The sequence below is a fragment of the Neofelis nebulosa genome, chromosome 9, assembly GCF_028018385.1.
Source record: "Neofelis nebulosa isolate mNeoNeb1 chromosome 9, mNeoNeb1.pri, whole genome shotgun sequence".
NCBI classification, from domain to species: domain Eukaryota; kingdom Metazoa; phylum Chordata; class Mammalia; order Carnivora; family Felidae; genus Neofelis; species Neofelis nebulosa.
Window position 1 is genome coordinate 66,871,907 of NC_080790.1, and position 13,141 is coordinate 66,885,047.

Below are 13,141 nucleotides of genomic sequence, written 5' to 3' on the forward strand. Positions count from 1 at the left end.
TCTTTGGCTCAGGTCATGATCTCGTCATTCCTGAGTTTGAGCCCTGAATTGGGCTCTGTGCTAACAGCTCAGAGCCTGGAGCCTGCCTCAGATTCTGTGTCTCCCTCTCTTTCTCTGCTCCTCCCCACTCACACTCTGTGTCTTCCTCACAAATAAATAAACATTAAAAAAAAAAAAAAAAAGACAACCAGTATTTCCCACTCACATATCCTCTCCTGGTATTTACCATTGATCAGTAGCTCTTTACACTATTTCTTGATAGACCAGATATCTTGTAGACCAGATAATATTTTCTAGATATTGTTTAACAGAAAACCAATGGAGGATAACAGAGACTAGAGATGTAGCAGGGATAGATAGCATTATTATAGCTTTCAGAGAAAATTATGAATTGATCACATCTATTCCCTGTACATAGAATTTGTAAACCATAAATTTATAACTTTTTTTGTTTTTTAACTTTCTTAAAATGTTTCTTAATTATTTACTTTTGCATGGGTAATGCATACACAAGATTAACAGAAAGAAAAAGAAAGAAACAAAGAAACACGGAAAGAAAGGAAAAGAACTAGAAAACCAGTAAAGAATAGACAATGGAAAGAAGTCAGGTCCTTTTCATCTCAGACCCTGCTTCTTTGCTTCTTTGCAGGCACCCACTGTTTCTATTTTCTTTTGTTACCCTTCTTGAGATAGTCTGTACCTGTATACACCATAGGAAACCATGAATATGTAGTGGGTTTTGGTACCATTTGGTAATTGAGAGTATTAGTAGGAGCTCATAGGTTAGAAAAACAGAGAGGTAAAGGGAATCCAAGATTTTAAGGTCTGAATGAAGTCAGAAACTAAATTTAGAAATAGTAAGGGATGATAGGTAATTATATTTAAAATATCTATAATTGAAATAATTAGATTTCATATTGGTTTTAACTGACATCATATAATGTTTGTGTTCATATTAAGTAAAGCAAAAATATTTAAGCTCACAGTATTATGATTCACAAAATACATATTCAGTAAATGTTAATTGTCTTTAATAGTCACATTTGACTGGGAATTAAAGTTTAAGACTTCTAATTGCTCATCATGTTTTAAGAAATAATCTACAATGCTGTTTGCAAGGCTTTTTGTTCCATCATCTTCTAGAAAAAAATTGAGTACCATAGGCAGAAAAATCATATTTCAGGTAATAGAGTATGTCACTGCATACAAATCCATTCTTACTTCAATCAAAAAAGAATATGATGCCTTTATTGAGACAATAAAGGAAAGCCAAAAGACTGCATTTTGTCTTCATGGAAAACTTAAAGCTTTGGCAGCAGAGCCCATAGCATTGGTATATCACAGGAAAAGAACAATCCAACTTGAAGCAAAGTAAGTATATTAGTAAGTAGCCCAAAAGATGATGTTACTTGGTTATATTAACTAGTCACTGTAACTAAAACCAGTGGTTCTCAGTCTTTGTGAATTTCTATTTAATTTAATTTTATTTGTTTTAAACAGATTTGGGTTTTTTCGGATATGGCTGGCTTTCTTTCTTTCTTTCTTTCTTTCTTTCTTTCTTTCTTTCTTTCTTTTAATGTTTATCCAATTGAGAGAGAGCGAGAGTGCAAGTGGGAGAGGGGCAGAGAGAGAGAGAGAGAGACAAAGAATATGAAGCAAGCTCCACGGTCTGAGCTGTCACCATAGATCCGGACTCAGGGCTTGAACCGACGAACCATAGAATCATGACCTGAGCTAAGCTGAAGTCGGATGTTTAACCTACTGAGCCACCCAAGCACCCCTCAATTTTATTTTAAAGCTATATTTTTATGTGACCTTTCCTACCAACTTGAAATAACTAAATTTTTTACTTCTTTAAAGTGAAAAATAATAATTTTATTGGAGAATTTTTTAATATCTCTCAGGGTAATTGGAGGCACATTGTAGTATTATAAAATGAAGGATGCGGATAATTGCTCCAGGTAATTTCTTATGTTGAAGTTTTGATAGTACAATTTCACGATTACTGTCGGAATTAGAGCACTTAATCCTCTGAAGCACAACAGTACGTAATTTGGGAAGGGATAAGATGCTCTCTTGTTGAGTAGTGTTATATTTTCAAGTGTTCCGTTTGGTAAATAATGGGTACATGATTTTTATAGATTATATCAAATCATCTTGGAAAACTATGCAAAATTTGACCTCCATTTCTGGTAATAAAGTTGGCTAGATGTTGAGATAGATCTTTTTATTTGGGAAAAATGCTACCTAAAATATTTTTTAAAAATCTTTTTAAAAGTAAACAGGAAGCTGACAAATGAGTAAGAGATTATCAGCGCCAAATTGTAATAAAAGGTAAGAGGGGCAGTAATGCTTCTTTGGCCCTGAGAGCCCTTGTTAAAACTAGTGACTATAAGCTTCAGGGGGACAAAAGACAAAGCCTAGGATCTACCCAAGGGTCCAGTCTACTGGGAAAGCCTCATCATATAAAGCTGGGACATTAAAGGGCTATACCCTTGTAGAGTGAACCAGAAGTAAACTGCTCAACCCTTGGGGACTGCATAGAAAGTTGCCTTCTGTTCAGCAGAATGCTAATGAATGTGGGTCTTATTTTTAGGGTGATGAAATATTCTGGATCCAGAAGTCATAGTCTTAGAACTCTGAATATACTAAAATTCACTGAGTTGTATACAAGGGTGGATTTAAGGTATATGAATGATATTCAATATAGCTATTATAAAAAAAGGATCCATCCATGGAGGATGGAGTGAGAAAGTCCTGGCTAATCAGAATTCAGAAGAGGGGCACCTGGGTGGCTCAGTCAGTTGAACATCCGTCTTGGGCTCAGGTCACAATCTCGCAGTCTGTGAGTTCAAGCCCTACGTCAGGCTCTATGCTGAGACCTCAGAGCCTGGAGCCTCTTTCCGATTCTGTCTCTCTCTCTCTGCCTCTCCCCCACTCATGCTCTGTCTCTTAATGCCTCAAAAATAAAGATAAACATTAAAAAAAATTTAAAAAAAAGAATTCAGAAGAGAATGCTTGTGATGAGCACTGAGTGATGTATGGAATTGTTGAATCACTATATTGTACATCTGTGACCAAATAACACTATGTTAACTATAATGGATTAAAGTAAAAAAAAAAAAAAAAAAAAGGAATAATGGGACAATGTTTGAAGAGATAATGGCTGAAAAATTTCAAGACCTGGTGGGAGATAGCAATTCACAGATTCAAGAAGCCTCCAAAATCCCAAGCATTATAAATAATAAGAGATTCTCAACTAGATTTATCACAGTGAAACTGTCAAAGATAAAAAGATCTTAAAAGTAGTTATAGAAAGGAGCAACAATTAGATACCTTTGCATTAGTGTTATAACATATATTAGAATTTCATTCCTTTTTATGGCTGAATAATATTCCATTGTATGAATATACCATATTTTGTTTATTTGTTGATGGATACTTGGGTTGTTTCTACCTCTGTCTATTGTGAACAATGCCTCTGAATATTTATGTACAAGTATCTGAGTCCCTGCTTTCAATTATTTTGGAAGTCTGTTTACTTTTAGTATGCTCTTCTTCCACAAGCTTAACTTTATTGGATGAAAGCCAAAGGATGTTTTATTTCTACAGTCCTTCTTTCATAAATGCTGCAGGCTCTTACTCAGCCATCTGCAGTCACAGGAATTCTGTATAGTAATCAGATGTAGGCAGCAGTTTTGTACTGACAAATGTGTTTTTAATTTGCCAAAAACTCTGACATTTATGTATCTAACTTATTTTAATCTGTTATTTCTTCCCTGGGCCAACATATTAGTGATAAGATAGGCAGTGAACTTCAAATAATGCTTAAAAGAAATTTATATCTACCTCTTGGTCTTTAAGATCCCCATTTCTGGAATAAGTCAGTTTTATCTCAAAGAAGTAACTATCGTTCCTCCTGCTCTAGGATCAAAATTACTATAGGAGACTGAATAATTGCCTTAAAGATATCAGGTCCTAATCCTGAGAACCTGGAAATTTACTTTATTTGGAAAAAGGGCCTTTACAGATGTTATTACATTAAGGATCTTGAGATAGGGAGATTATCCTGGATTATCCAGGTGGACCCTAAATACAATCACAAGTGTTCTTATAAAAGAGAGGCAGAAGGAGTGTTGACAGGCAGAAGGGGAGAAGGCAGTGTGACCACTAAGGCAGAGATTGAAGTGATGTAGCCATGGAAGGCCAGCAGCCCCCAGAAGTTGGAAGAGGCAAGGAACAGATTCTTCCCTAGAGCTTCTAGAGGAAGTGTAGCCCTTTGATTTTGGCCCAGTGTTGCTGATTTTGGATTTCTGATCTCTGGAACTGTGAGAGAATAAATTTCTGTTGTTTTAAGCTACCAATAAGTTTTTTGGCAATTTGTTATAGCAGCCACAGGAAACTAATACAATTACAAAAATAATTCTAATTGCAAAGGTAATTTTCAACTATTGGAAGTAGACATAGTACTTTGTGGCCAGATTATTATGTTTTACACATACAAATTTCCAGTGAGGTTGTGAATCGTAGTGTAAGATTTTATTGATGCTCTGAAAGAAAACTGTTCCTCACTAGTGAGGTTAATTAACTTTTTACGGGCATTGTTTTTTTTTTTTAATTTTTTAAATGTTTGTTTATTTTTTGAGAGAGAGAGAGAGAGCATGAGCAGGGAAGGGGCAGAGAGATAGGGAGACACAGAAACCAAAGTAGGCTCCAGGCTCTGAGCTGTCAGCCCAGAGCCTGACGTGGGGCTCAGACTCATGAGCCGTGAGATCATGACCTGAGCCGAAGTCAGAAACTTAACCAACTGAGTCACCCAGGTGCCCATTTATGGGCATTGTTTTATAAACCTCTACCTAAGTCCATAATGGTTCAAAATTATAATTAGCCAAAATAATGATTTAACCTGTTTTACTTTAAATCTTATGATTAAGTAACTAAATTCATTGAGAGAAATATAAGAAAGCCTTTCTGTTTTTCAGAATGAGGGTTATTGAAAATAATTCCTCACAAATTCAATTGCAAATAGACCAAATGAAGCAACTTAGGGCAGAGTATGACGCAAAAGAAGTAAAATATCATACTTTCTCCAAAGATCCTTCAAAACCTATTCCAGGTACTGTATTTTGTTTAAAATATTTAAAATTCCAACTGTTTTTTATTACCTATTTTTATTACCTATTACACAAATTAGTATATATGTGCTGCAGTGTGTATATCTTGAAGTGTACCAGGACTTGAGCCAGACTTTACAAACAGCTTTAGACAGGACTCCAGGTTGATTGACATTGATGTCAGTATTCACTGGTTCTTCATCTTCAGCTAAGTCACATTTTAAGAAACTTTGGAGTATATCCTGGAATTCATCAGGAGTTGAGAAGTTTTTATGATGAATGGATAGAAGAATTGCAAATATTCATCCTGAAGAAAAGGCGACTTTGAGAATAGATAACTGTATTAAAAACTTTTAAGGGTTTCAACCAGTGTTTATCCAGAGGCAGAGTCCATAGGTGGAAATTTTAGGAAGTTACTTTGGTTTCAGTAGAAGAAGCTATGTCTTGAAGACAATGAGCTGCTCCATAACACAGCATTTCACCTGAGTTTGGTTGATCATCCTGTGTTTGGTGGAAGCAGGGACTAGATTCACTTCAAATATAAAATTATGATTATCAAACTACAAATAAGGTACATATGAATAAGGAGAGAATAAGTCAAATTGATTAAATGCTGAGAGGATTCAGGGTAAGGGAATGATTAAAAATCGAGTAGCATTAATCCAGGGGAGTTTCTGGGAGAGAATTTTGAGGTAAGCCTTTTAAAGGCAACAATTGGGGGCGCCTGGGTAGCTCAGTCAGTTAAGCATCCGACTCTTGATTTAAGCTAGGGTTGGAATCTCACAGTTCATGAGTTCGACCCCCAAGTTAGGCTCTGCACTGACAGCTCAGAACCTGCTTGGGATTCTCTCTCTCCCTCTCCCTCTCCCCACCCCCTCAAAAATAAACATTAAAAAAATAATAAAGGTAACAATTGGCCTGAATAAGAGAATCATTTTAAGTATGTGTGAGTGGGTTGTTAAGAATAATGAATACAGGGGGCAATGAGGAAGAGAGGAGTGAAGGTTTAGCAGATGTTATAAGCTTTGCATTGGAAAGAATAAACATTACCCTGGGGCTTACTATAGTAGATGAATGAAAGATTTAGCTAGAGAGAAATCTTCAGACAAAAATCCTGACTCGTTAGGCAGAAACTCTTAGTGGTATTGAGTCGCATTGATATTTAAGAGGTTTGCAAGGTGTGTCAATGAGGTCATTAAAACTTTTTAAGATACTCAGGTTTGGACAATCAGTCTTCATTGATGATATGTTTAAAACTGCTACACATTTAAAATTGTATGCTAATTCTGTTTATGTTCTGTAAATTATAAGTTCATGCTATCATTTTTTAGTTATTTCATAACATAGTAAACTGATTTATTTTGCTAAAACTTGCTGTTTGAGCACTAGTTACCCTGCATGGTTTGGCCTGTTTGATTTGTTCCCTTTTCCCTAGGCATGACTCTCCAAGAATCCGTCAGTTTAGATGCTCTCACTAAATACTTGAAACATCTTGAAGATAAATATGCCGAAATTAAACAGGTTATGTTGAAAAAATTTGTACCAGTTCAGAGGAAGGCAGATTTAGATGAGGAAATGATGGTGACATTAAAACGGAGAGATTTAGCTGAAAATTTAAACAAAGAATTACAGTTTCGGTATGAAGATTGCTTGTATATTTCTTAAGTTTGAAGCTTTTATTTATGTTTATTCTAATATTGTATTTGATTTTAGGTTCAGTGTATTGTTGATTTTTTTTTCTTTGTAGTCATCAAAGACTGCAGATTATTTCAAATGCACTTACTTCATGGGTAAAATCTGATATGAGCAGCTCATTTCAAGATTTCGTGGAGCAAATTCAGAAAACTAAAGATTTACATGGTAATTTATCTGTAGTTTTTAATTACCAAAAATAATGGAAAACATCATCTTTTCCCCCAGAAAGCTAAAGAGTGATGACTTTTCTAGGCTAAGTTTAAAGAAATAAAAAATGTACTTACTTCTGTTAGCTCTCTATTACCCTATGGGCTTCTTCCTTCAACAGCTAACACATAATTGGTAAATAGAGGATGTGGTAAGCCAAAGGGAGAAAGCTAAAAATGTACCTGATAATAAAGGAGAGAGGGACAGGGAGGCCACTCATTTTAAGAAGAGGTTGGTGCTGGGGACACCTGGGTGGCTCAGTCGGTTAAGTGTCTGACTTCAGCTCAGGTCATGATCTCACGGTTTGTGGGTTTGAGCCTGGCATCAGGCTTTGTGCTGACAGCTCAGAGCCTGGAACCTGCTTCAGATTCTGTGTCTCCCTCTCTCTCTGCCCCGTCCTTGCTCACACTCTGTGTCTCTCTCTCCAAAAATAAATAAACATTAAAAAATTAAAAAAAAAAAAAAAAAAAGGTTGGTGCTGTTGGGGCACCTGGGTGGCTCAGTCAGTTAATAGTCTGACTTAGGGCACCTGAGTGGCTCAGTTGGTTGAGCGTCCAACTTTGGCTCAGGTCATGATCTCACAGTTCTTGAGTTCCAGCCCTGAATTGGGCTCTGTGCTGACAGCTCAGAGCCTGGAGCCTGCTTCAGATTCCGTGTCTCCCTCTCTATCTGCTCCCCCCCTCCCCAAACTATCTCTCTCTGTCTCTAAAAAATGAATAAACGTTTAAAAAAATAAAAATAAATAAATGAACATTAAAAAACTTAAATTGACTTGATTTCAGCTCAGATCACGATCTCATGGTTTGTGAGTTTGAGCCCACCTTGGGCTCCACGCTGATGGTGCAGAGCCTGCTTGGCATTCTCTCTCTCCCCCTGTCTCTGCCCCTCCCTCTCTTTCTCTCTCTCAAAAATAAATAAACTTTAAGAAAAATACCCCAAAAGTTGAGTTAATTAGAAAAAGAAAAAGAGGTTGGTGCTGTTAGAAACCATAGCATTAAGTTGCTGACATTTTCTATTGATTGATCTTAAATATTCTGTGGTACTTTCAATATTTACAGGTGACCAAGGCATTATTGAGGAACTGCTTGAAGATGATCCAGGCAAGGCAAAAGAAGCTGAAATTTTGCTTTCCTACATTGAAAGGCAAATATTAAATAAATAAATAATTTTAAAAATATTTATTTAAGTAATCTCTACATCCAACATGGGGCTTGAACTCACGACCCAAGATCAAGAGTTGTATGCTCTTCTAAATGAGCCACCCAGGCACCCTATGAAAGACAAATTATTTTAAAAGCTTTGGTTTTCCTTGTGAAAATGTTATCACGTTTATTTAATATTTATTTATTTATTAAGTAAATACTTAATATTTATTAAATGTATAGCACTTATTTAGCATCTTGATGAGTTATAGTCTCTAGATTTTGTATTTTTACAGTTTTACTCTACTAAACAAATTAAAAAATAAACTAGAATTTAAAAAATTCTTTATGTAAAAAATATTAGGTTGGTAGTCTAGGAAATTTTTCAGAGGATATAGGTGACTTGAGTGTTGATTTAAATTTTATGTATACTGTATTTTTTTTTTTTTTTTTGCATTTCCTAACAATAAGTCTGATGTTACAAAAATTTTTTGAGAATGTCTTCTTGAGTCAGATTATCCTAACCAATTTAGTCATTTTTTTCCTTCATCATTTCCATCCTGTGATGTTTTAAAAAGGTATATTTCTCCCTCATACTTAAGTTATTATATAGTGCATAATAGAGGCTTAAGGAGATCTAAGACTTTATTCTTTAAGAGGTTAATTCATAGTCTGAGGCCAGTATGTAAGGAACATATGTAATATTCCTAGTTTCATATGTTAAATAATTTTTAATTGTTCTATTGATGTGGTACAAAGAAGGGGCAAAGATCATTTTGGGACAGCACCAAAGCCTGTTTTATTTCCTTACACTGTATGCTTTTTCAAGTCTACCAGCTTTAGACATGAGGGAAGAAACTTTGTTGAGGCTAAAAGTTTTATGTATTTTGCTCATTAGTATTACTTTGGTCTTTCTCCTCTAGGGTTTCAAATTCATTTGCAATACTGCAAATCCTGTTTGCCATAGTTTTGTTAATTGTGGGGTAAGGATTGGTTTGAAGACATTTTACCCTAGGAAGAGGAGTAGAGGCTTAAGTTATCTGAACTATTATTTTTTCTTCTTGTGTTAGTCTCATATTTAATTGGGAGTCTGATTCGTGGCAGAGCAACATAAGCTTCACCTCTTGATCTCCAGTTCTGCAGCTATTGTGTTTCAATTACTATTTCCCCTACGTTGAGTCTCTAAGCAGATTGCCCTTCTTTTCCCAATATCTCTTCGTCTAGAGACAACACGAGAGAAAAAAATCTGAGCCCATTTTAATTCAGTTCAAGTTTTTTCCATTTTCTGTGTCTTGCACTAAGTACTATAGGAATAAAGTACAGGGTAAGGTTCAAAGGCTGTAAAACATGACAGAATATTACAGAAAGAAGTGAAAGGGCATCTTTCAGAATGAATGAACGTAGTTATAGTTTTTCTATATTACTGTGTTTAGTCTGTTATAGATATTTCTAATCATTTCTTTTTTGTGTGTACTATTTATTATAATATATGACAAAATTCAATGATTGTAGGTTCAATGAATTAATGTTGCTTGGTGAATATGAAAAGGCAGCTTGTTTTGCAGCACACAGTCCTAGAAGAATTCTTCAAAACATTGGGACAGTGAATAAATTTAAGGGTAAGCACTTTTCTTTGAACCTTATGTATGTTTGCAAATTGCACTTTTTTACCCTGATAGAATGGAAAGAGTATTGAAGTGGGGACTAAAGAGCTAGGCTTCCAGCCCTATCTCTTCCATTTACTCAGTTTTTTTAGCTGTCACATTGAAGAATATGATTAGTTTTTCTAAATTAAATGAGGAAATATTTCAAGTATACAGAAAAGTATGAAGAAATATACAACAGCCATGTACTCACTGTCAAGATTTAGTAAATGTTAATATTTTGTGAAATTTGCTCTAATTCCTTTTAAGACAGCTTTGTTGTTATAAATTGACATATACACAACACATTGTACATATTTATAGTACACAATTTGATAAGTTTTGACATTTGTATCACCCAAAAGTTCCCTCATTGCCCTCAGCTATCCCTCTCTCTGATTCATCCTCACCCCTCCCATCTCCTTCTATCTGGCCACTTCCCCTTAGTGGCAGCTGTTAGTCTGCTTTCAGTCACTGTAGATTAATTTGCATTTCCTAGAATTTTATATAAATGGAATTACAATAGTATGTGATCTTTTTGACTGACTTCTTACATTCAGCATTATTATTTTGAACTTCATCCATGTGTTGTGTCTATCAATAGTTCATTCCTTTTTATTGTTGAGTAGTATTCCATTGGGTGAATACAAATCCTTTATCAGATATATGATTTAAAAATATTTTCTCCCAGTCTGTGGTTTGTTCAGTCTCTTGGAAGTATCTTTTTAAGACAAGTTGTTTTTTTAAGTTGATTTATTTATTTTTGAGAGAGAGCACACGTGCACACGTGAAAGAGAGAGAGAGGGAGAGAACAGGAGTAGGGGAGGGACAGAGAGAGGGAGAGAGAAAATCCCAAGCAGGCTCTACACTGTCAGTGCAGAGCTGGACATGGGGCTCAATCATACGAATAGTGAGATCATGACCTGAGCAGAAATCAAGAGTTGTATGTATGCTTAACTGAGTGAGCCATCCAGGTGCCTCCTAAGAGAAGTATTACATTTTGTTGAAATCCAATTTGTGAATTTTTTTTCTTTTATGGATCATGCCTTTAGTGTTATACATAAGAAATCTGTGTCTAATCTTCAGCTTTTAACTCCTATTATTATTTTTTTTGGTAAGGATTTTATGGTTTTAGGTTTACATTATGATTAAGTTTGAGTTAATTTTAATATGTGATGTAACATATGGGTCAAAGTATTTTTTTGGCCTATAACTATCCAATTGTTCCCAGATAGTTGACTTTTTCCACGTAATTGCTTTCATAGCTTTGTTGAAAATCAATTGTCTGTATACTTTTAGGTCTAATCTGTTTTGTTGATCTATTTGTTTATCTTGATGCTAATACTACACTGTCTTGATTACTATTGCTTTATAGTAAGTGTTGAAGTCACAGAGAGTGTTAGACTTTAACCTCTGTTTTTCTTTATCAAATTTAATTTGGCTATTCTGGTTCTTTCATATTTCTATTTAAATATTTAGAATCAGATTGTAAACTTCACAAAAAATTTGCTGGGGATTGCATTTAATCTATAGATCAATTTCAGGAGAATAGACACTGAACAATATTGGTTATTTGGTTCAATGAACCCATAAACTTGGTATATGTCTCTGTTTATTTAGTCTTCAAAACTTTCTTTCATCAGTATTTTGTAATTTTCAGTTTTCAGGTCTTTTTTTAACATTGAAAATTTTAGTATTTTACTTAAAAATTTTCAGATATCCATGGGGCGCCTGGGTGGCTCAATCGGTTGAGTGTCCGACTCTTGATTTCAGTTCGGGTCTTGATCCCAGGGTCATGGGATGACCCTGCATCAGGCTCTGTGTTGAATATGCAGGCTGTTTGAGATTCTTTCTCTCTCTCTCTTTCTCTCTCTGCCCCTCTCCCCCACATGCACTTTCTCTCTCTAAAATTAAAAAAAAAAAAAAAAAGTCAGGCGTCTTACAAATACCCAGGTACTCTTTCTTCGGATGTGTTCTGAAATTGGTGAAGTCAAAAGTGATATTAGTACATTCCTAAGGTTTTTTTCTCTTCTCCCCTTGACTGGATCTGTTCAAAGTATGGGTTATAAGTTTTAGTAGAAATCAAAGCTTGCAATTAATACCCAAAATAGGTGTAATTACCAGCAAAATTGGAAAACAGCCAACTTTTATATTACTTTTCTAGGCATGTGGATCTTATGCTGAGAAATTCACCAATATTAAGAAAAAAAAGAGAAATTCACCAATATTAGACAGGTGGCACTTAACTGAGTATTGCTCAGAATTAAAAAAGTCCTTTTAGGGGTGCCTTGGTGGCTCAGTTGGTTAAGCTTCTGACTTCGGCTCAGGTCATGATCTCACGGTTCTTGAGTTTGAGCCCTGTGTCAGGCTCTGTGCTGACAGCTCAGAGCCTGGAGCCTGCTTCAGATTTGGTGTCTCCCTCTCTCTCTGCCCCTCCCCTGCTCACACTCTGTCTTAAAAATGAATAAATGTTAAAAAAATTTTTTTTTTAAATCCTTTTATTTTAAAACTAAACTGTGTTTTTAAAAGATGAGACGCTCAGAAGGAAATACGGAGGTATAAATACAGGAGAGATATACTCAATGGAGCTTATAGATGCAGATAATTTTTCTAATTATTTTCATTTTAAATGGAAATTTTTGATGTCAAATATATACAGATTGTTTTTCATAAAAATTTCCCAAAAAACCCTTTAAATTCAACAGTTTGAAAAAAATGTTCTTTTATGTTTATCAGAACACAAAAAATTTGTTGCCATATACATAATGCATATGATCATATGTATTTACAGAGATTGCTTGATTGTGAATTGTGTGTAAATGGCCCATCTTATATTTTTGCATGCACAGTTTTCAATATTTTATCCTAGTAGATGTAACAGTGTAATTTTATAGTTTTTATTCAGTGAACTCAAAGTCAAGAAACCATTCCAACAATTATTTACAATTTGATAACTGATTATGAGGTCATGTTACCATGCAGAAGTGAATGATGACATTCTGCATTTTGGGTATTAAACTTAATTTTATAAGTCTGAGGTTTAAATTGGTGTTTATAAAAGTAGCCAAAGCCTAAATGTAATGACAGAAGAGGTTTCTACCATAGAGCCTTTGTAGTTTTATAAGGGACACAAGAACAAAAAGAATTACGTGATTTTTTAATCTGTGTTTAGGTCTTGTACATCTTTTGTCAGATTTATTTTTAAATATTTTATATTTTTTATATTATTATAATTTTTATTTCACATTCCAAAGTTGTTTGTTGCTAGTATATAGAAATACAATTGACTTTTGTGTATCGATCATGTATTCTGTGACATCTTTAAACTTATTTATTAGTT

At 34.7% G+C, this 13,141-nt stretch overlaps 1 protein-coding gene across 10 annotated transcripts in view; it reads left to right on the top strand.

Annotated features, from left to right (window-relative positions):
- CLHC1 (clathrin heavy chain linker domain containing 1) overlaps window positions 1–13,141 on the top strand; it is a 40,251-nt gene that overhangs the window by 7,754 nt on the left and 19,356 nt on the right. For 5 of the 10 annotated variants that reach the window (XM_058684080.1, XM_058684084.1, XM_058684081.1 and 2 more), the window contains 6 exons: window positions 1,184–1,371; window positions 4,983–5,116; window positions 6,550–6,751; window positions 6,862–6,974; window positions 8,075–8,159; window positions 9,671–9,777. In XM_058684080.1, the coding sequence (XP_058540063.1) occupies window positions 1,184–1,371; window positions 4,983–5,116; window positions 6,550–6,751; window positions 6,862–6,974; window positions 8,075–8,159; window positions 9,671–9,777 (829 nt within the window). The remainder of the gene's footprint in view (window positions 1–1,183; window positions 1,372–4,982; window positions 5,117–6,549; window positions 6,752–6,861; window positions 6,975–8,074; window positions 8,160–9,670; window positions 9,778–13,141) is intronic. The other 5 variants (XM_058684089.1, XM_058684085.1, XM_058684088.1 and 2 more) reach the window with 1 other exon arrangement.